Source organism: Lathyrus oleraceus, unplaced genomic scaffold (genome assembly GCF_024323335.1).
Source record: "Lathyrus oleraceus cultivar Zhongwan6 unplaced genomic scaffold, CAAS_Psat_ZW6_1.0 chrUn0275, whole genome shotgun sequence".
Taxonomy (NCBI): Eukaryota; Viridiplantae; Streptophyta; class Magnoliopsida; order Fabales; family Fabaceae; genus Lathyrus; species Lathyrus oleraceus.
The window spans coordinates 25164-47174 of NW_026112666.1; the positions used below are offsets into that span (position 1 = coordinate 25164).

The window sequence follows — 22011 nt, forward strand, 5'->3', positions numbered from 1 at the left end:
ATGTCTTTCTTAAGTTCTCTCACTTATTTTATTTTATATTTAGGCGTGTTTTTGGTTATTTCTACATGCCACTATGGTGTTAATGCCAATGAGATCACATCAAAACTAGTAATTGATGCTGGTTCTGGAAGGCTTATTCCAGATACATTTTTTGGAGCATTTTTTGAAGTAAACTAGAGTTCAATATACTTAAATAAATTTAATGATTCCAGATAAAGTACTCTGGTAGTGTTATCTTATAATACATTGATGTAATATATATTTTTCAGGAGATTAATCATGCGGGAGCTGGAGGATTATGGGCAGAACTTGTGAATAATCGAGGTATATATATTCTCACAGAAAAAATTCACCTTTGAATTTATTTTTCTAATAAGAGACAAGTTTCATGTATTTTCTTTGAAAATTTATGTTAGTTTTTTTTTATCAATTTTAATATTTTTTCAACTGTTAGATCTATTGCATTATATTATATCTTTTGTAAATTAATGTTTCAGGTTTTGAAGCAGAAGGTTCCATTAATGGGACCTCAAATATTTATCCGTGGACAATTATTGGAGAAAATCAATCATCCATTATTGTATCAACGGAACATTCTTCTTGTTTTGAGCGTAATAAAATTGCATTACGTATGGATGTTCTTTGTCATAGAAAATCTTGTCCACGTGGTGGTGTTGGTATTTCCAATCCTGGTTTTTGGGGAATGGTGAGTATCAATTAATACAACATTTTATTTATCATATGAAAAATTAAAGGTATTCATAATATTTTTTACAATGTTTTATATAATCAGAATATCGAGGAAGGGAAGAAATATAAAGTAGTATTCTATGTTAGATCACTTGGTCGAATTAATTTACAAATTTCATTTGTTGGATCTGATAATGGTGTCAAATTAGCTTCAACCAAAATAAGGTTATAATTCTATTTCTTTAATTAATTTTTTGAAACAACGTCTTGTTCATTAATAAAAGTTCATTAATTTTATTATTGTGAAACAAATTAAACTAATTATTAAGTTATTAATGAATCAACATCAGAGCTTCTGGAGTTAATGCTACAAAGTGGAGTAAGATGGAAATAATTCTTGAAGCCAAAAGCACTAATCACAATTCGAACCTACAAATAACAACAAACAAAAAAGGAGTATTATGGTTAGATCAAATCTCAGCCATGCCTTTAGATACATATAAGGTATATTATGCATAAAATTATATTTATATTTATTTATTCTTAGATTATTTAATTTTTTCTCTTTTATAAGAATTTATCTCATTAATCATTATTGGACACAACAGGGTCATGGTTTTCGAAATGACCTTTTTCAAATGGTGGCAGATTTAAAGCCAAAAACTTTTAGATTCCCAGGTATGATACAATAATATTGAGTTGGAATCACTGCGAATAATTATTTTTTTAATGGAATTTTTTTATTCTTTTCCATCTTTTTTTTATTAAATTTTTTATTAAGTGATAAATATATATTATATTTTTTATATAGGTGGTTGTTATGTTGAAGGAGATTACCTTAAATATGCATTTAGATGGAAAGATACAGTTGGAGCATGGGAAGAGAGACCTGGCCACTATAATGATATATGGAAGTATTGGACCGATGATGGATTTGGTTATTTTGAAGGGCTTCAAGTAATTTTTCTTTTCTATTTTTAAATATTAATTGTATTTTTATTAAATTAAAAATTAATAATTTTTTTGTTTGTTAAACAGTTATCAGAGGATCTTGGTGCATATCCAATATGGGTGTTTAATAATGGTATTAGTCATCATGATGAAATTAATACGTCTGCAATTTCACCATTTGTACAAGTATAATTTCCTTAATATTATTTTTTATTATCTAGATTATATTTATATTTTTAATTAATTAATTAATTAATTAATTGTTATTTATACTTTTTGATCATTAATTATTAGGAAGCTCTAGATGGTATTGAGTTTGCTAGAGGTTCTCCAGAATCAAAATGGGGTTCTCTTAGAGCTTCCATGGGACATCCAAAGTCATTTGATTTGAGATATGTTGGAGTTGGGAATGAAGATTGTGGTAAACATAACTATCAAGGAAATTATCTCGAGTTCTATAAAGCTATAAAAGATAGATATCCTGATATTCAAATTATCTCAAATTGTGATGGTTCTCAATATCCATTAAATCATCCTGCAGACCTTTATGATTTTCATGTAATAATATTGCTGATTTAATTATTAATTGTTTTTTCAATTTATTATTATTACTATTAATATTATTATTATTTATTTATAATTATTAAATTTGAGTTTAGGTTGAGTATCTTACATTATTACTAATACTTTTTTCAATTGTTAGATTTATACAAATTCTAAGGACATGTTTTCCCAGTATACCAAATTCGATAAAGCACCACGATCCGGTCCAAAGGTTTTATTATTAAAAAAATTATTTATTTAAAAATGATTAATTATATTTTTTTAGAAGGTAAAATAGGCATTTAAAATATTATTGATATATAAATTTGCTCATGTTTTATTAATTACAATTTATAGGCATATGTTAGTGAGTATGCTGTTTGGAAGGAAGATGCAGGCAATGGAAGCCTTTATGCAGCTGTGGCTGAAGCTGCATTTCTTATTGGACTTGAAAAAAATAGGTTAGATTTTATTATATATAAAATTTTATGATATTTAATTTATAAAGTTTGTGTTTTTTGAGTTAAATTTTAATCATTTTTCAATTTTCTACAGCGATGTCGTCAGCATGGTTGCTTATGCACCACTCTTTGTAAACACAAATGACAAATAGTAATTTTCTAATTTCTTATCATTTATTTATTATTTATTATTTATGTATGTAAATAAATATATGATTTATTTAATTTATATTTTTATATGAAACAGTTGGATACCAGATGCAATTGTATTCAACACTTATCAAAATTATGGAACTCCAAGTTATTGGCTCCAACAATTTTTCATTGATTCTAATGGAGCAATATTTCTTAATTCAACTCTCTACAATTCTTCTAGCTCGATTGTTGCTTCTGCAATTCAGTATACAAATTCTCAAGATGGGAAAAATTATCTAAAAGTCAAGGTAAAATAACTCAAATTTTTTATAAGGAATATATTTTGATTTAAAGTATTTAATTATTAATTATTTGATTGTGCACTTATTGCAGGTAGTAAACTTTGGAAGCTCAATTGAAAATTTAGAGATTTTAATAAATAATTTAAAATCAAATGTGCAACGATCTGGTTCATCAAAAATGATGCTTACATCTTTAAATAAAATGGATGAAAATTCTTTCTCCGAACCAACAAAGGTACACTTTATTTTTAAACAAAATACGTAGTTTGTCATAGATATATATTGTAATATTTTGAAATGAATTTTTTTATGTTTTAATTTAAATTTTTTATAAGTTGTTTAAATTTAAGGTTAATCAACATTGATTATATATATAAAAAAATTCTAATACATGATTTTGTTTCATTTTGTATATGTACAGATTGTACCCAAAAGAGCTTCACTTGAAAATGCAAGCAATGACATGAATGTTGAACTTGCTCCTTATTCAGTTACATCATTTGATTTATTAATTTAAAGGAGTAAATGAAATAAATATGTACATTTTTATTTCTATTACCTAAAGTATTTCTCGGTTTACCATCCATATGCATTTTATATATTTCTATTTCTTTTTATTTATGAATTTTAATATCAAAATCAATAAAAAAATGTACTTAAGCCAAAAAAAAGTTTGATACATTAAAACTAAATGGAGACAACAACACATTGCAATCTTTAGATATATAATAAAAATTAAAATATGGTGACCCGTAGAGATGTGGTTATTGAAAATAAAGAAAGGGAAAGTTTTGTTACCTTCAAAAACTGTAGATATCGGACTTATATAGAATATACGTGTGTTTTACTAATTATAATTATGTCAAATATAAAACTCTAAACAAATTTAGTAAAATACATTGGTTGAAATAATTTCAAGAGTAATAATCCTTTGTTTATAACATGTATATGAATAATAATAATAATAACATTGATGATAATAATAATAATAATAATAATAATAATATATAATTTTTGAATAATAATAATTATAATAATAATAAAATTTCCAAGTAACTTAAATGCTATGTATGAAGTGTAATTTAATATATTGACTGTGATTGTTGCTTTTGGTGATGGTGTGTTTGGTATTGTTGAGTGTTTTTGGGTGTCTTCTTTCTTTAGTTGGTGTTATTTTTTCTTTTTCGACAATACTAAAACAAAAGGAAAAAGCATCCAATAAAAAGAAACAAATCAACAAAGAAAGAGAAAAATCTTATATACAACTCAAAAACAAACAGTAAAAATCACCACCTATGCGAAGCCACGTGTTAAATTTTAATCCAACTGAACTCACGAGAAGAAAAAATATTAATGGATAATTTATCGGATGTCCTAAATCATTCTTAAGTAATATAAACTTGTATCCATAAATATTGCTTAATCTCAACAAAACAACATTACTGTACAAAATATGAAAAATTGGGGATTTTTATAAAGGTTTTGTTTTTAATAGAAAATAAAATAAAAAGATTAAATATATGATATATTAAAAACGATCAGACCTTTTTTAGAATTTTGTATCTCAATATTTGTTAATTGCGTCTATTCCTTAAAATTATTTATTTATTTAGTATTATGACGAATTAACAAATTAGTTATACTCAATCTATTGGGGTATAACTCTTTATTTGGGAAGGTACGGTAAACCTAGAAAATTGTTTGTTTAAGTTAGAAAAAGTCTTTCTCTTAATTCTCACAATGGATTCGAGTGAAAAGATGAATGTCTTGCAAATTCCAGTAGTTTGTGATTTTCTCGAAGTATTCCCCGAGGATGTCATTTCTCTACCTCCTGAAAGAGAAGTGGAATTCTCCATTGATCTAGTTCTTGGAACGACTCTAGTTTCTGTTGTCATGTAGCGTATGTCGCCGATCGAGCTCAGAGAATTAAAGAGTTAATTTGAAGGTTTGTTATATAAAGATTTCATCCGCCGAGTGTGTCTTTGGGGGGAGCTCTGTTCATGTTCGTGAAGACGAAGGATGATGGGATGCATCTGTGCATCGACTAACTTCAGTTGAACAAAGTTACCATCAAGAACAAGTATACCCATACCCAAGATCAATGACTTTCAGGATCACTTGAAAAGATCATGCATTCTCTTAAAGATTGATTTACGGTCGGGTTACATCAAATTTTAGTGAAAAGTTCTGATACACCGAAGTATGCAATTAGGACTCAATATGATCATTAAAAATTCCTTGTAAAGCCATTCAGAGTGACTAATGTTATCGTCGTCTTTATGGATTACATGAACCGTATATTCCAACGTTATCTTAATCATTTTATGGTAATCTTTATGAACGATATTTGAATTTACTTCCATACTTCATGAGACCACTTGGAGCATTTAAGGATTGTTCTATTAGTTTTGCAGGAAAAGTAACTTGTTGAAAAAGTTAGCAAGTTTGATTTATGGATGACCAAATTGATGTTTCTTGGTCATGTCATATCTAAAGGAGGTGTAGTAGTGGATTCTCCAAAAGTGGAAGTTGTGATTAATTGGGAGAGACCCAAGAGCGCTCCTCAGGTGAGAAGCTTTTCAGGGCTGCCTGGATATTATCAGAGATTTATCAAAGGCTCTTCTCAATTGGAATTGCCAATGACTAGACTCACTCGAAAAGATATTTTGTTTCCTTGGAATTCAGAGTGCAAACGGAGTTTTATCAAGTTAAAAAAGAAGTAAACCACCACTCCCGTTCTAATAATTCCTAATCCTAATCAATCTTATGAAGTATTTTCTAATGCTTCATAGGAGGGATAAAGAGGTATCCTAATGAAAAATGGTTAGGTTGTAGTGTATGTGTCTCAGTAGTTGAAGCCTCATAAAGAGAACTATCAGTCGCACGATCTTGAGTTAGCTGTTATTGTTTTTTCACTCAAGATGTGGTTCCATTATTTGTATGGGTTTCATTTTGAAATGTACACCGGTCATAAGATCCTGAAATAGCTCTTTGTTCAAAAGTAATTGAATATGCGGCAAAGGAGATGGATGGAATATGTGAAAAATTATGATTTCTAGTTGAAGTACCACCCAGGAAGGAAATGTGTATGGCTAAATTGATGGTGTTAGAGCTAGAGCTATTGGAAAGGTTTCAAAATATTGATCTTTAGTTTGCATGGACTTATAATTAGCATTGTATCCTAATTATCAACCCGAGTATTACATGTGACATGACGGAGAGGATTTGGCAAAGTCAGTTGTTGGATTTGAAGTTGCAATCTAGGTTTGATTATTTTAGTTTCAATCAAGACATGGATGTAATTCTCCTATTTAACTAGAGGATTTGTGTACCAAATCATTCCTATTTGAGATGATCAATTATAAGGGAAGTGCATAAGAGAGGGTTACCAATTCATCCTAATTCATTATGGATTCGCTTCTACTTATTTTTCCATACATGGTTGAGTAAAATTTGTTCTCTTCTTCGAACCTCAACCACGAAGTATAATGGATTGTGCCATCTAGGAGTTAAGGAAGAAATAAACCCACATCGTTAAAATCCTTTAGGAAGAATCACACCCGGACGAGGCCACGTGGGAACTGGAATCGGAGATGCAAGATTTGTACCTTCATTTGTTCGTGTAAATCTCTAAATTTGAGGAAAAAATTTTAATTAAGGGGGAGGATTTAATGGGTACGTTCTATAATAACATGATCATTGTCTATTATTGGTATAATCTCTTGTTAATGAGGAGATGAACCCTAATGAAGTTTTTTAAACCACGATTAAGATATCAACATTGTCAATAGTGAATTATAATGGATTACAAGGGTAATTAAATCTTTGTGCATGTGAACTCTCTATGGAAAAATGAAATAAGAATCCCTCATTTTTTTACTTCCATTCTATCTTTTAAATCAAATTTTGAGAAAGATAGATAAAGAGACGAGGGAGAGGCGAGTTCCTTCAGGAAGTAACGGGAAAAGTTCTTGCTCAACTTCTTCAATTCAACTTGCATATGTGAAGAAATTGTAGTTTCTTGAAGAAAAAGCAACAAGGAAACTTTTAATCATAAATTTTCATCATCATTTCCACAATTCATCAAACTCTTGAGAATCTTGGTTGGAACCTTGAATGCAAGGAAAATAGTGGAAGTTTCTAACACCCAAGATCATCATCATCAATCTCAAAGCTAAGGTTTCATTAGCTTAAAGGTGGGGTTCTAGGTAGTTATCACTTTTGGGGAATATTCCTTTATAGGAAATTGCATGTCAGGGTTAGGGAAATTTCATGGAACGTGGATTGATAGACTGTAAAGATGCATGTATGTGGGAGAATATGATCGCTGTGAATTTGTTGCAATCTATGTTGTTAATCTAAAATTTCATGAATCCTTGATGGGCCTAAGGTGTTAAGGGTGTTCACCATATGTTCATAGATGAAGCTTGCATATGCAATAAAGATCTCGAGTGTGAAATATATGATCTTGTTAGGTGATGACAAGTTTTCACCTCTAAACATTTTTCATGTATTATAATTGATGAGAATTAATGCATGTAATATGTTAGTTGTGGTTTGTATGAAAAATTGATGGATTTTGGGAAATTCAGAAAACATTTGCAGGTGTAACTGATTGCACTTTTGGTGTATTCAATTACCACCCCTGAAAACTCATTTTTTTATGAAACAACAAGTTGGTGTAACCGGTTACACCAAAAGTGTAATCGGTTACCATCTCTAAAATTTGCATATTTTTGGGACAAAGAGTTAGTGCAACACCTTTAGTGTAACTGACTACACCTTATGTAACTTTGATGATTTTCACTTGTATGCCTTAGATGTGTGGCTATGGTGCAATGACATGTACTTAGGATGTGTTAACATACTTTTATGCCTCATTCACGACTAATTGTGACTAAAATTTATATGCATGAATAAAGCCCTAATAGGTAAGTCGATAAAAGCATACACCATAATTGGATAAGCTTTGAAAGTATAGACTCTTATTGGTCTAATTGGTTAATATGCGAACCCTAGTAGGCTAGTGAAAGAATGTGAGATAAAACTAGGTTTACAAAGGGGAATTAACCTAGATACATGACATTCAGACACGATAGAAGCCCTAGTCGGTATGTGTTGTAAATGGTCGGTAAAGAATGTGATATTAGGGAACTAGAGAATACCCTAGTTGGTATATGTGACGAACTATCGATTTTGAAGGAATTTTTTTTAGAACTGTGCGACGAATATTATGGCTTTATAGATGCCCAAAGCTTTCAAAAATAGTCGAGAGTGAATGACATTTGCATATATGAATCGAGTCTGACTATGATAAATGGTGACCAGGGAAGGAAATATAATATATATTAGAGTGTCTAGCTCATGTAAGAGATATTGGAAGTGGAGAGATGTTCCATTCGATAATTGATTCAGTGACCCGTGTCTAGAACATGTTAGAGGTAGTAGGAGGGGAAAGATATTCCAATAGTGAATTAAGTTCGTACCGTGTTCATACCTGAAAGACAAGTGATGGATGGGGAAAGATGTCCCATTTATGCAATAGATGTAAAAATAATATATATTAATTGTTTATTGACAGAGTTGCACAATAATCCATTATGAGGTATGATGAGAATATTTTACACGTTAGTACATAACAATCTAATTTAAAAATAGAAAACATCCAACTTATATATTATATTGTTAACAACTCATCATCCTTATCACTATCTTCAATTTATAGATTGTTCTTCCTTGATAAATACGAGTGAAAATGATTAACAAAAATACATTACAAATTTACAATGTCTTTCTTAAGTTCTCTCACTTATTTTATTTTATATTTAGGCGTGTTTTTGGTTATTTCTACATGCCACTATGGTGTTAATGCCAATGAGATCACATCAAAACTAGTAATTGATGCTGGTTCTGGAAGGCTTATTCCAGATACATTTTTTGGAGCATTTTTTGAAGTAAACTACAGTTCAATATACTTTAATAAATTTAATGATTCCAGATAAAGTACTCTGGTAGTGTTATCTTATAATACATTGATGTAATATATATTTTTCAGGAGATTAATCATGCGGGAGCTGGAGGATTATGGGCAGAACTTGTGAATAATCGAGGTATATATATTCGCACAGAAAAAATTCACCTTTGAATTTATTTTTCTAATAAGAGACAAATTTCATGTATTTTCTTTGAAAATTTATGTTAGTAATTTTTTTTCCATTTTAATATTTTTTCAACTGTTAGATCTATTGCATTATATTATATCTTTTGTAAATTAATGTTTCAGGTTTTGAAGCAGAAGGTTCCATTAATGGGACCTCAAATATTTATCCGTGGACAATTATTGGAGAAAATCAATCATCCATTATTGTATCAACGGAACGTTCTTCTTGTTTTGAGCGTAATAAAATTGCATTACGTATGGATGTTCTTTGTCATAGAAAATCTTGTCCACGTGGTGGTGTTGGTATTTCCAATCCTGGTTTTTGGGGAATGGTGAGTATCAATTAATACAACATTTTATTTATCATATGAAAAATTAAAGGTATTCATAATATTTTTTACAATGTTTTATATAATCAGAATATCGAGGAAGGGAAGAAATATAAAGTAGTATTCTATGTTAGATCACTTGGTCGAATTAATTTACAAATTTCATTTGTTGGATCTGATAATGGTGTTAAACTAGCTTCAACCAAAATAAGGTTATAATTCTATTTCTTTAATTAATTTTTTGAAACAACGTCTTGTTCATTAATAAAAGTTCATTAATTTTATTATTGTGAAACATAATTAAACTAATTATTAAGTTATTAATGAATCAACATCAGAGCTTCGGGAGTTAATGCTACAAAGTGGAGTAAGATGGAAATAATTCTTGAAGCCAAAAGCACTAATCACAATTCGAACCTACAAATAACAACAAACAAAAAAGGAGTATTATGGTTAGATCAAATCTCAGCCATGCCTTTAGATACATATAAGGTATATTATGCATAAAATTATATTTATATTTATTTATTCTTAGATTATTTAATTTTTTCTCTTTTATAAGAATTTATCTCATTAATCATTATTGGACACATTGGACACAACAGGGTCATGGTTTTCGAAATGACCTTTTTCAAATGGTGGCAGATTTAAAGCCAAAAACTTTTAGATTCCCAGGTATGATACAATAATATTGAGTTGGAATCACTGCGAATAATTATTTTTTTAATGGAATTTTTTTATTCTTTTCCATCTTTTTTTTATTAAATTTTTTATTAAGTGATAAATATATATTATATTTTTTTATATAGGTGGTTGTTATGTTGAAGGAGATTACCTTAAATATGCATTTAGATGGAAAGATACAGTTGGAGCATGGGAAGAGAGACCTGGCCACTATAATGATATATGGAAGTATTGGACCGATGATGGATTTGGTTATTTTGAAGGGCTTCAAGTAATTTTTCTTTTCTATTTTTAAATATTAATTGTATTTTTATTAAATTAAAAATTAATAATTTTTTTCTTTGTTAAACAGTTATCAGAGGATCTTGGGGCATATCCAATATGGGTGTTTAATAATGGTATTAGTCATCATGATGAAATTAATACGTCTGCAATTTCACCATTTGTACAAGTATAATTTCCTTAATATTATTTTTATTATCTAGATTATATTTATATTTTTAATTAATTAATTAATTAATTGTTATTTATACTTTTTGATCATTAATTATTAGGAAGCTCTAGATGGTATTGAGTTTGCTAGAGGTTCTCCAGAATCAAAATGGGGTTCTCTTAGAGCTTCCATGGGACATCCAAAGTCATTTGATTTGAGATATGTTGGAGTTGGGAATGAAGATTGTGGTAAACATAACTATCAAGGAAATTATCTCGAGTTCTATAAAGCTATAAAAGATAGATATCCTGATATTCAAATTATCTCAAATTGTGATGGTTCTCAATATCCATTAAATCATCCTGCAGACCTTTATGATTTTCATGTAATAATATTGCTGATTTAATTATTAATTGTTTTTTCAATTTATTATTATTACTATTAATATTATTATTATTTATTTATAATTATTAAATTTGAGTTTAGGTTGAGTATCTTACATTATTACTAATACTTTTTTCAATTGTTAGATTTATACAAATTCTAAGGACATGTTTTCCCAGTATACCAAATTCGATAAAGCACCACGATCCGGTCCAAAGGTTTTATTATTAAAAAAATTATTTATTTAAAAATGATTAATTATATTTTTTTAGAAGGTAAAATAGGCATTTAAAATATTATTGATATATAAATTTGCTCATGTTTTATTAATTACAATTTATAGGCATATGTTAGTGAGTATGCTGTTTGGAAGGAAGATGCAGGCAATGGAAGCCTTTATGCAGCTGTGGCTGAAGCTGCATTTCTTATTGGACTTGAAAAAAATAGGTTAGATTTTATTATATATAAAATTTTATGATATTTAATTTATAAAGTTTGTGTTTTTTGAGTTAAATTTTAATCATTTTTCAATTTTCTACAGCGATGTCGTCAGCATGGTTGCTTATGCACCACTCTTTGTAAACACAAATGACAAATAGTAATTTTCTAATTTCTTATCATTTATTTATTATTTATTATTTATGTATGTAAATAAATATATGATTTATTTAATTTATATTTTTATATGAAACAGTTGGATACCAGATGCAATTGTATTCAACACTTATCAAAATTATGGAACTCCAAGTTATTGGCTCCAACAATTTTTCATTGATTCTAATGGAGCAATATTTCTTAATTCAACTCTCTACAATTCTTCTAGCTCGATTGTTGCTTCTGCAATTCAGTATACAAATTCTCAAGATGGGAAAAATTATCTAAAAGTCAAGGTAAAATAACTCAAATTTTTTATAAGGAATATATTTTGATTTAAAGTATTTAATTATTAATTATTTGATTGTGCACTTATTGCAGGTAGTAAACTTTGGAAGCTCAATTGAAAATTTAGAGATTTTAATAAATAATTTAAAATCAAATGTGCAACGATCTGGTTCATCAAAAATGATGCTTACATCTTTAAATAAAATGGATGAAAATTCTTTCTCCGAACCAACAAAGGTACACTTTATTTTTAAACAAAATACGTAGTTTGTCATAGATATATATTGTAATATTTTGAAATGAATTTTTTTATGTTTTAATTTAAATTTTTTATAAGTTGTTTAAATTTAAGGTTAATCAACATTGATTATATATATAAAAAAATTCTAATACATGATTTTGTTTCATTTTGTATATGTACAGATTGTACCCAAAAGAGCTTCACTAGAAAATGCAAGCAATGACATGAATGTTGAACTTGCTCCTTATTCAGTTACATCATTTGATTTATTAATTTAAAGGAGTAAATGAAATAAATATGTACATTTTTATTTCTATTACCTAAAGTATTTCTCGGTTTACCATCCATATGCATTTTATATATTTCTATTTCTTTTTATTTATGAATTTTAATATCAAAATCAATAAAAAAATGTACTTAAGCCAAAAAAAAGTTTGATACATTAAAACTAAATGGAGACAACAACACATTGCAATCTTTAGATATATAATAAAAATTAAAATATGGTGACCCGTAGAGATGTGGTTATTGAAAATAAAGAAAGGGAAAGTTTTGTTACCTTCAAAAACTGTAGATATCGGACTTATATAGAATATACGTGTGTTTTACTAATTATAATTATGTCAAATATAAAACTCTAAACAAATTTAGTAAAATACATTGGTTGAAATAATTTCAAGAGTAATAATCCTTTGTTTATAACATGTATATGAATAATAATAATAATAACATTGATGATAATAATAATAATAATAATAATAATAATAATAGAATTTTTGAATAATAATAATTATAATAATAATAAAATTTCCAAGTAACTTAAATGCTATGTATGAAGTGTAATTTAATATATTGACTGTGATTGTTGCTTTTGGTGATGGTGTGTTTGGTATTGTTGAGTGTTTTTGGGTGTCTTCTTTCTTTAGTTGGTGTTATTTTTTCTTTTTCGACAATACTAAAACAAAAGGAAAAAGCATCCCATAAAAAGAAACAAATCAACAAGAGAAAGAGAAAAATCTTATATACAACTCAAAAACAAACAGTAAAAATCACCACCTATGCGAAGCCACGTGTTAAATTTTAATCCAACTGAACTCACGAGAAGAAAAAAGTATTAATGGATAATTTATCGGATGTCCTAAATCATTCTTAAGTAATATAAACTTGTATCCATAAATATTGCTTAATCTCAACAAAACAACATTACTGTACAAAATATGAAAAATTGGGGATTTTTATAAAGGTTTTGTTTTTAATAGAAAATAAAATAAAAAGATTAAATATATGATATATTAAAAACGATCAGACCTTTTTTAGAATTTTGTATCTCAATATTTGTTAATTGCGTCCATTCCTTAAAATTATTTATTTATTTAGTATTATGACGAATTAACAAATTAGTTATACTCAATCTATTGGGGTATAACTCTTTATTTGGGAAGGTACGGTAAACCTAGAAAATTGTTTGTTTAAGTTAGAAAAAGTCTTTCTCTTAATTCTCACAATGGATTCGAGTGAAAAGATGAATGTCTTGCAAATTCCAGTAGTTTGTGATTTTCTCGAAGTATTCCCCGAGGATGTCATTTCTCTACCTCCTGAAAGAGTAGTGGAATTCTCCATTGATCTAGTTCTTGGAACGACTCTAGTTTCTGTTGTCATGTAGCGTATGTCGCCGATCGAGCTCAGAGAATTAAAGAGTTAATTTGAAGGTTTGTTATATAAAGATTTCATCCGCCGAGTGTGTCTTTGGGGGGAGCTCTGTTCATGTTCGTGAAGACGAAGGATGATGGGATGCATCTGTGCATCGACTAACTTCAGTTGAACAAAGTTACCATCAAGAACAAGTATACCCATACCCAAGATCAATGACTTTCAGGATCACTTGAAAAGATCATGCATTCTCTTAAAGATTGATTTACGGTCGGGTTACATCAAATTTTAGTGACAAGTTCTGATACACCGAAGTATGCAATTAGGACTCAATATGATCATTAAAAATTCCTTGTAAAGCCATTCAGAGTGACTAATGTTATCGTCGTCTTTATGGATTACATGAACCGTATATTCCAACGTTATCTTAATCATTTTATGGTAATCTTTATGAACGATATTTGAATTTACATCCATACTTCATGAGACCACTTGGAGCATTTAAGGATTGTTCTATTAGTTTTGCAGGAAAAGTAACTTGTTGAAAAAGTTAGCAAGTTTGATTTATGGATGACCAAATTGATGTTTCTTGGTCATGTCATATCTAAAGGAGGTGTAGTAGTGGATTCTCCAAAAGTGGAAGTTGTGATTAATTGGGAGAGACCCAAGAGCGCTCCTCAGGTGAGAAGCTTTTCAGGGCTGCCTGGATATTATCAGAGATTTATCAAAGGCTCTTCTCAATTGGAATTGCCAATGACTAGACTCACTCGAAAAGATATTTTGTTTCCTTGGAATTCAGAGTGCAAACGGAGTTTTATCAAGTTAAAAAAGAAGTAAACCACCACTCCCGTTCTAATAATTCCTAATCCTAATCAATCTTATGAAGTATTTTCTAATGCTTCATAGGAGGGATAAAGAGGTATCCTAATGAAAAATGGTTAGGTTGTAGTGTATGTGTCTCAGTAGTTGAAGCCTCATAAAGAGAACTATCAGTCGCACGATCTTGAGTTAGCTGTTATTGTTTTTTCACTCAAGATGTGGTTCCATTATTTGTATGGGTTTCATTTTGAAATGTACACCGGTCATAAGATCCTGAAATAGCTCTTTGTTCAAAAGTAATTGAATATGCGGCAAAGGAGATGGATGGAATATGTGAAAAATTATGATTTCTAGTTGAAGTACCACCCAGGAAGGAAATGTGTATGGCTAAATTGATGGTGTTAGAGCTAGAGCTATTGGAAAGGTTTCAAAATATTGATCTTTAGTTTGCATGGACTTATAATTAGCATTGTATCCTAATTATCAACCCGAGTATTACATGTGACATGACGGAGAGGATTTGGCAAAGTCAGTTGTTGGATTTGAAGTTGCAATCTAGGTTTGATTATTTTAGTTTCAATCAAGACATGGATGTAATTCTCCTATTTAACTAGAGGATTTGTGTACCAAATCATTCCTATTTGAGATGATCAATTATAAGGGAAGTGCATAAGAGAGGGTTACCAATTCATCCTAATTCATTATGGATTCGCTTCTTCTTATTTTTCCATACATGGTTGAGTAAAATTTGTTCTCTTCTTCGAACCTCAACCACGAAGTATAATGGATTGTGCCATCTAGGAGTTAAGGAAGAAATAAACCCACATCGTTAAAATCCTTTAGGAAGAATCACACCCGGACGAGGCCACGTGGGAACTGGAATCGGAGATGCAAGATTTGTACCTTCATTTGTTCGTGTAAATCTCTAAATTTGAGGAAAAAATTTTAATTAAGGGGGAGGATTTAATGGGTACGTTCTATAATAACATGATCATTGTCTATTATTGGTATAATCTCTTGTTAATGAGGAGATGAACCCTAATGAAGTTTTTTAAACCACGATTAAGATATCAACATTGTCAATAGTGAATTATAATGGATTACAAGGGTAATTAAATCTTTGTGCATGTGAACTCTCTATGGAAAAATGAAATAAGAATCCCTCATTTTTTTACTTCCATTCTATCTTTTAAATCAAATTTTGAGAAAGATAGATAAAGAGACGAGGGAGAGGCGAGTTCCTTCAGGAAGTAACGGGAAAAGTTCTTGCTCAACTTCTTCAATTCAACTTGCATATGTGAAGAAATTGTAGTTTCTTGAAGAAAAAGCAACAAGGAAACTTTTAATCATAAATTTTCATCATCATTTCCACAATTCATCAAACTCTTGAGAATCTTGGTTGGAACCTTGAATGCAAGGAAAATAGTGGAAGTTTCTAACACCCAAGATCATCATCATCAATCTCAAAGCTAAGGTTTCATTAGCTTAAAGGTGGGGTTCTAGGTAGTTATCACTTTTGGGGAATATTCCTTTATAGGAAATTGCATGTCAGGGTTAGGGAAATTTCATGGAACGTGGATTGATAGACTGTAAAGATGCATGTATGTGGGAGAATATGATCGCTGTGAATTTGTTGCAATCTATGTTGTTAATCTAAAATTTCATGAATCCTTGATGGGCCTAAGGTGTTAAGGGTGTTTACCATATGTTCATAGATGAAGCTTGCATATGCAATAAAGATCTCGAGTGTGAAATATATGATCTTGTTAGGTGATGACAAGTTTTCACCTCTAAACATTTTTCATGTATTATAATTGATGAGAATTAATGCATGTAATATGTTAGTTGTGGTTTGTATGAAAAATTGATGGATTTTGGGAAATTCAGAAAACATTTGCAGGTGTAACTGATTGCACTTTTGGTGTATTCAATTACCACCCCTGAAAACTCATTTTTTTTATGAAACAACAAGTTGGTGTAACCGGTTACACCAAAAGTGTAATCGGTTACCATCTCTAAAATTTGCATATTTTTGGGACAAAGAGTTAGTGCAACACCTTTAGTGTAACTGACTACACCTTATGTAACTTTGATGATTTTCACTTGTATGCCTTAGATGTGTGGCTATGGTGCAATGACATGTACTTAGGATGTGTTAACATACTTTTATGCCTCATTCACGACTAATTGTGACTAAAATTTATATGCATGAATAAAGCCCTAATAGGTAAGTCGATAAAAGCATACACCATAATTAGATAAGCTTTGAAAGTATAGACTCTTATTGGTCTAATTGGTTAATATGCGAACCCTAGTAGGCTAGTGAAAGAATGTGAGATAAAACTAGGTTTACAAAGGGGAATTAACCTAGATACATGACATTCAGACACGATAGAAGCCCTAGTCGGTATGTGTTGTAAATGGTCGGTAAAGAATGTGATATTAGGGAACTAGAGAATACCCTAGTTGGTATATGTGACGAACTATCGATTTTGAAGGAATTTTTTTTAGAACTGTGCGACGAATATTATGGCTTTATAGATGCCCAAAGCTTTCAAAAATAGTCGAGAGTGAATGACATTTGCAGATATGTGTAGCGGTGTATTCGTCGCCATATGATTTATCAATTAAACCATAAGCAAAGCATACAATGAAGTTTCGAGTCGCCACCGCACTTTTATTTATCCAAAGGATTGGCTAAAAAGCGAACAAAAGCCTAAGAAGTTTTACACGTAGAAAACTAATAAAAGATCAGAGATTCCGGGTAAGGGGTAAATTACGCAATGGGAAGGGGTTAGGCACCCACTACGTCCTAGGTACTCCTAGGGAGCCCTTTTCACATTTATTGTAAAAGATTGTTATTTGTTAAGACATATGCATTGTGCAAACATGAGTGAGATGGTGAGGAAAGAATGTACAAGTTTTATTGGGTTTGAGCGGATGAACCCGCTGCCTACGTACCTTCCATCAAAGGTAAGGATCAAAACACCGTAGTTCGGCTAAAAGACTTCCAAAAAGTGAGTTGGATTCAATTTTAAACAATAGCACTGAGGCTTTTCATTATCAATGGGAGAACACTCGACCAAAAACCAACATCCACCATGCGAGGATAGCTTCGACGTACGAGAGGGGTTAACCCTATTTTCAGTATGGAAGTCTTACTGTCGACTCACTAAAGATAAGGTGAGGTTTACATCAACCACAATGATAATTGAAACCTACGGCTAAGGCATGAAAAGATTAATGGACATGGCCAAAACAAGTGAATGAGTGAAATTAATTGATTATGACTATGAAAAGGGAGTCAGAGTATGATTAGGATTGATTCAGAGAAGTATTATGAAATGAAGTTTGAAGAAAGTCAAGGACTTGGGTCCAGGTTTTTAGTTTGAAAAACATGAAGATGTTTGCACAATGTCTAAGTCAAGTTTAAGATCAAAGTGTGAAAAGGTTCTAGGACACAATGAGGATGAATGAGTGAGGATGGAAAGTAAAACTTCTCAGGAGATTCACTTCTTGAGATCATATGAGAAATGATTCAAGGGTGTCCTTTGGAATGGAAAGTAAGTAATGATAAAATAAACAAACAAATGATACCGGATGCCACTCAATGGTCTTACTCCAATCTCACAAACAAAAGCGGATATCGGATACCAATAGCTGGATTTACACCAATCTCCTAAAACAGACATGGATATCAGAGGCCACTCAATGGTCTTACACTAATCTCCTCAAAAAAAGAAAACAATGAAGAAGTATGGGAGTCAACTGCCAGCTTGTGGGACTTAGGTTAACCCCACACATGATCATAGGAAAGCAAATGCCAACTTGTGGGACTTACAATTGCATCCTCTCACAAACAAAGAAAGCAAAACAGGGATGTCAGATGCCAACTTGTGGGACTTACTCTAACACACAGTATGATCCTAGGGAAACAACTGCCAACTTGTGGGACTTACAATTGTATCCTCACATACAAACAATACAACAAGCAAAGATAAGATGAGTGGCCAATGTGATGGACTTATACTCACTTCCATATCATAGGAACAAATGCCAACTCGTGGGACTTACAATTGTCCTCAATGGGTAAACAACAATAATGATGTCAAACAGACAAAAGAGATGCTCATGCATTAATGGTAATTGATGATGACAAATGCATAACATACAGGCAAGCAAGTGCATATGAAGCAACCAAACAGTCAATGAGAATCAAACAACACACTCTATAGCCAAACAAGGGGGCTCACACAAGAGGGTTTGACTATAAAAGTCCACTGTAATGGGTGAAGGTCGCTCTTAACCTTGCCATTGAGAGGCTAAGGTGAAGTAGATGAAAAGGAGATGAGGGGTGTGCCTCATTGCTTCTATCCCTGATCAGGGAGAGCATGTAAGAAAGTGTGGGAGTTCAGAAAGTAGGAACTCTCTCCACATTATTGACTCGATTAGATCTTGGGTATTTATCTCAATGCTTCAACCATGTAATGGGAGCAAAGAGAGGACATACTGAATAGTGGGGGATAGGCTACTTATCCCTACCTTCCACCAATTGCCTCAAATGAGGACTTTTCCTGCTTAGGACAAATTTAAACACACACAGGCATTGCCTCTTAAGGAGGACTTCAGACAGTTTGCCCGGTCAAATAACAGACCGGGTCTCCAGACTACATGAAGAAGAAATGTTTATACCTCAAAGCAATTGCTAAAAAGCAAAGCAAGCAACTAAAGCAACTAAAGTGTACCTGAAAAAGTCAAACTTATTAGTAAACAAGTCAACAGTTCAAAGCAAAAGGAAATGAATAAACAGTCAACCACAGAAGGTCAACTGTGCAAAGCAAGACTCAAACACATGAGTCAAACCTACAAAAACAAAGGTTAGTACATGATATGTAATCAAGACCAATCACATTTGTATGATCTCAATGGCAATGGTGCTCAACCTGAAACAGGAACTCAATAGTAAGCACAGAAGACCACTAGGACTAGCCTAGGGTCAAGGATGGAAGAAAAAGTCAAGGCAGCAAGGAAAAGTCAACCAAAACCAAAGGCAAACATTTGAGAAGCTATCACAATTGGGCTCACATTCAAATCATGTATTATGATCATTTCATGAACATTTGAAGTCAAAGTAAGGCAAAGGAAGGCATACAAAAGTCAACAGAATGACTTGCATCAAAAGTCAACCCAAACATTTTCAAAAATCATCAAATAAATCACCCTCAATCCTAACATCTAGCATGGTAGACATGTAAAATTTCATGGCATTTGGATGAGAGGAAGGCAGTCAACTAAAATCATGAAGTCAAACCAAGTTCAAGCATGTACAAAGAAAGTCAACAAGCATGGGTCAACTTCAAAAAATCATATCAAATTGAAAACAGATGGGAAATGAATGAGATTAACACCAATGCAAAGTTTGAGATGTCTAGTTATCACATATGAAATTTCATGATCATGCAATATGGTATGAGAATTTCCCAAATGATTTGGCAACATGTAGCACAAAAAGTCAACCTTGGACTAGGCAGGGAAGAAAAATCACAATTAAATGGAAAACAGCAAGATTAAATCCAAGAAAATTCATACATGAAATAGACATACAAAGGATCATTCATGCAAAAAATGGGGTCAATTGGATGCAAGGAAGCATGTGAACAAAATTAGGGAAAATGCATGATCATGGTATGACACCAAATGTGACACATAACTTCAAAAAAACATATCCAGCAAACCACAAATGGGAAATCCACAAACTCTATATGGAAACAAAGGTCAACATGTCTAGTTTCTCCATAAAAAATTTCAAGCTCAATGGATGCAACATCATTATTTCACAATTGAAATGGCCAAGGGTATCATTTATGCATACATGTTGGGAAAATAATTACCATAAAAAATCCAACCAATGGAAAAATCATTAAAAATCATAATTAAATACTAGACTCATTGGTGATCATCATGCAAAAGATTTCATAATTTTTGGAATTAAAACGAATGAGAAATTAATTTTGCAAGTTGGAGAACAATTGGATGAGGTATGAACAAAATAGCATGGCAACAAGGTCAACATGTGGTCAACCGATGGCACAAATGTAATTCTGTGTCTCATTAATCCAAACGACACAGTTTTGAAGCACACAACGAAATGTTGTGATTGGCTACTATCCAATACAACAGTACCCGAGCCAATAGCATTCAATGTTCCTGGGTTTTATGCATATGAACTAGGGTTTGGCAATGGCATCATCATTTATCAACCATGAACAAAGTGAACATAACCAGCATCAATGTTTATGCAACAACTATCATCATGTAAACATCAACCAACAACAAAGCACATATTAACCATGGAAAAAATCTGGACAGGGTAGGTTCAACATGAACAGCATACAATCAACATCCTCATGCAACTTGGATTTTCGAAATGTTCAGGAATTCAAATCAAACATACCAACAGCATCATTTAACATCAGGCAACACGAATATGGTGTGCATTTCCATTAAAACGACCTAAACAAATCAAATCGAAGGAAAGCATATTTGTGTTTGGAAATGAAAGTTCAGATTTCTCCATCATAAGAGCATCATTTCAAGCAAGGCATAGCATTTTAGAATCAGCATTCAAGGACCTTTCATACACATGGCATAGCAAGGCATATAATGGAAGTCGATTACTTACTTGGTTTTGAAGAAATTGTTGAAACAGTGATGTATTGGGTGATTTAAGTGCAAACAGATGGAGATGATGCTTTGCAATGAAGGATACTTGAGGTTGCTTGGCTCAATGATGCACGAAAATGTCCAAACCACAACTTGCCATGAATGGACCTTGGTGAAAACAGAACGAGGAGAGGAGCTTCCAGTTAGGATTTAAGGGCTCAAGATGCCTTACAATATGATCCAAATGATGAATGATGCAAGGATTCCTCGTGGCCTTTGAGGGTTTTTTCAAATCGAGCAGAAATGCCAAATTGCAAGAGAGGAAATAATGAAGTTTTCTGTTTGGTGGCTGTCCAAAAACTAGGGTTGCAAATGCTGAGAAACACCTTTTATATTTCTGTTTAAGCTCACTTAATCATATGCTAATCCAAGTTTAATTAAATGAACAAAAATGCCAAAAATGCTAAGCTGCACCTAAGTGGATAGAGAGGTGTGAATGGCACGATTTTGGGCCTTAATGATGCTGTACAGGACCTTTGTAAATTCTGTTTCTGGTTGTTTCATGAGTTGCTAGCTTGCTTTGTTTGAATGGAGCCAAATTGCACATTTTGCCAATTATGCATCTTTGCCAAAATTATGGTGTAAGGGTGGTATGAACATGAATTTAAGCTTGGAACATGTCTC

General features: G+C 31.3%; 2 protein-coding genes across 2 annotated transcripts; both read left to right on the forward strand.

Moving 5' to 3' along the window:
• LOC127113352 (alpha-L-arabinofuranosidase 1) lies at positions 1-3599 on the forward strand. The gene is made up of 15 exons (XM_051046482.1): positions 1-168; positions 270-324; positions 498-706; positions 794-915; positions 1041-1194; positions 1299-1368; positions 1502-1647; positions 1729-1827; positions 1936-2199; positions 2345-2416; positions 2542-2645; positions 2740-2796; positions 2893-3088; positions 3174-3317; positions 3504-3599. Exons 1-15 carry the CDS (start codon positions 1-3, stop codon positions 3597-3599), a joined length of 1956 nt encoding a protein of 651 aa, XP_050902439.1.
• A 5269-nt stretch (positions 3600-8868) lies between these two features.
• LOC127113353 (alpha-L-arabinofuranosidase 1-like) lies at positions 8869-20930 on the forward strand. The gene is made up of 17 exons (XM_051046483.1): positions 8869-9036; positions 9138-9192; positions 9366-9574; positions 9662-9783; positions 9910-10063; positions 10177-10246; positions 10381-10526; positions 10608-10706; positions 10810-11073; positions 11219-11290; positions 11416-11519; positions 11614-11670; positions 11767-11962; positions 12048-12191; positions 12378-12467; positions 17654-17681; positions 20845-20930. The coding sequence occupies exons 1-17, from the start codon at positions 8869-8871 to the stop codon at positions 20928-20930; spliced, it is 2064 nt and encodes a 687-aa protein (XP_050902440.1).
• The last annotated feature ends 1081 nt before the right edge of the window (positions 20931-22011 follow it).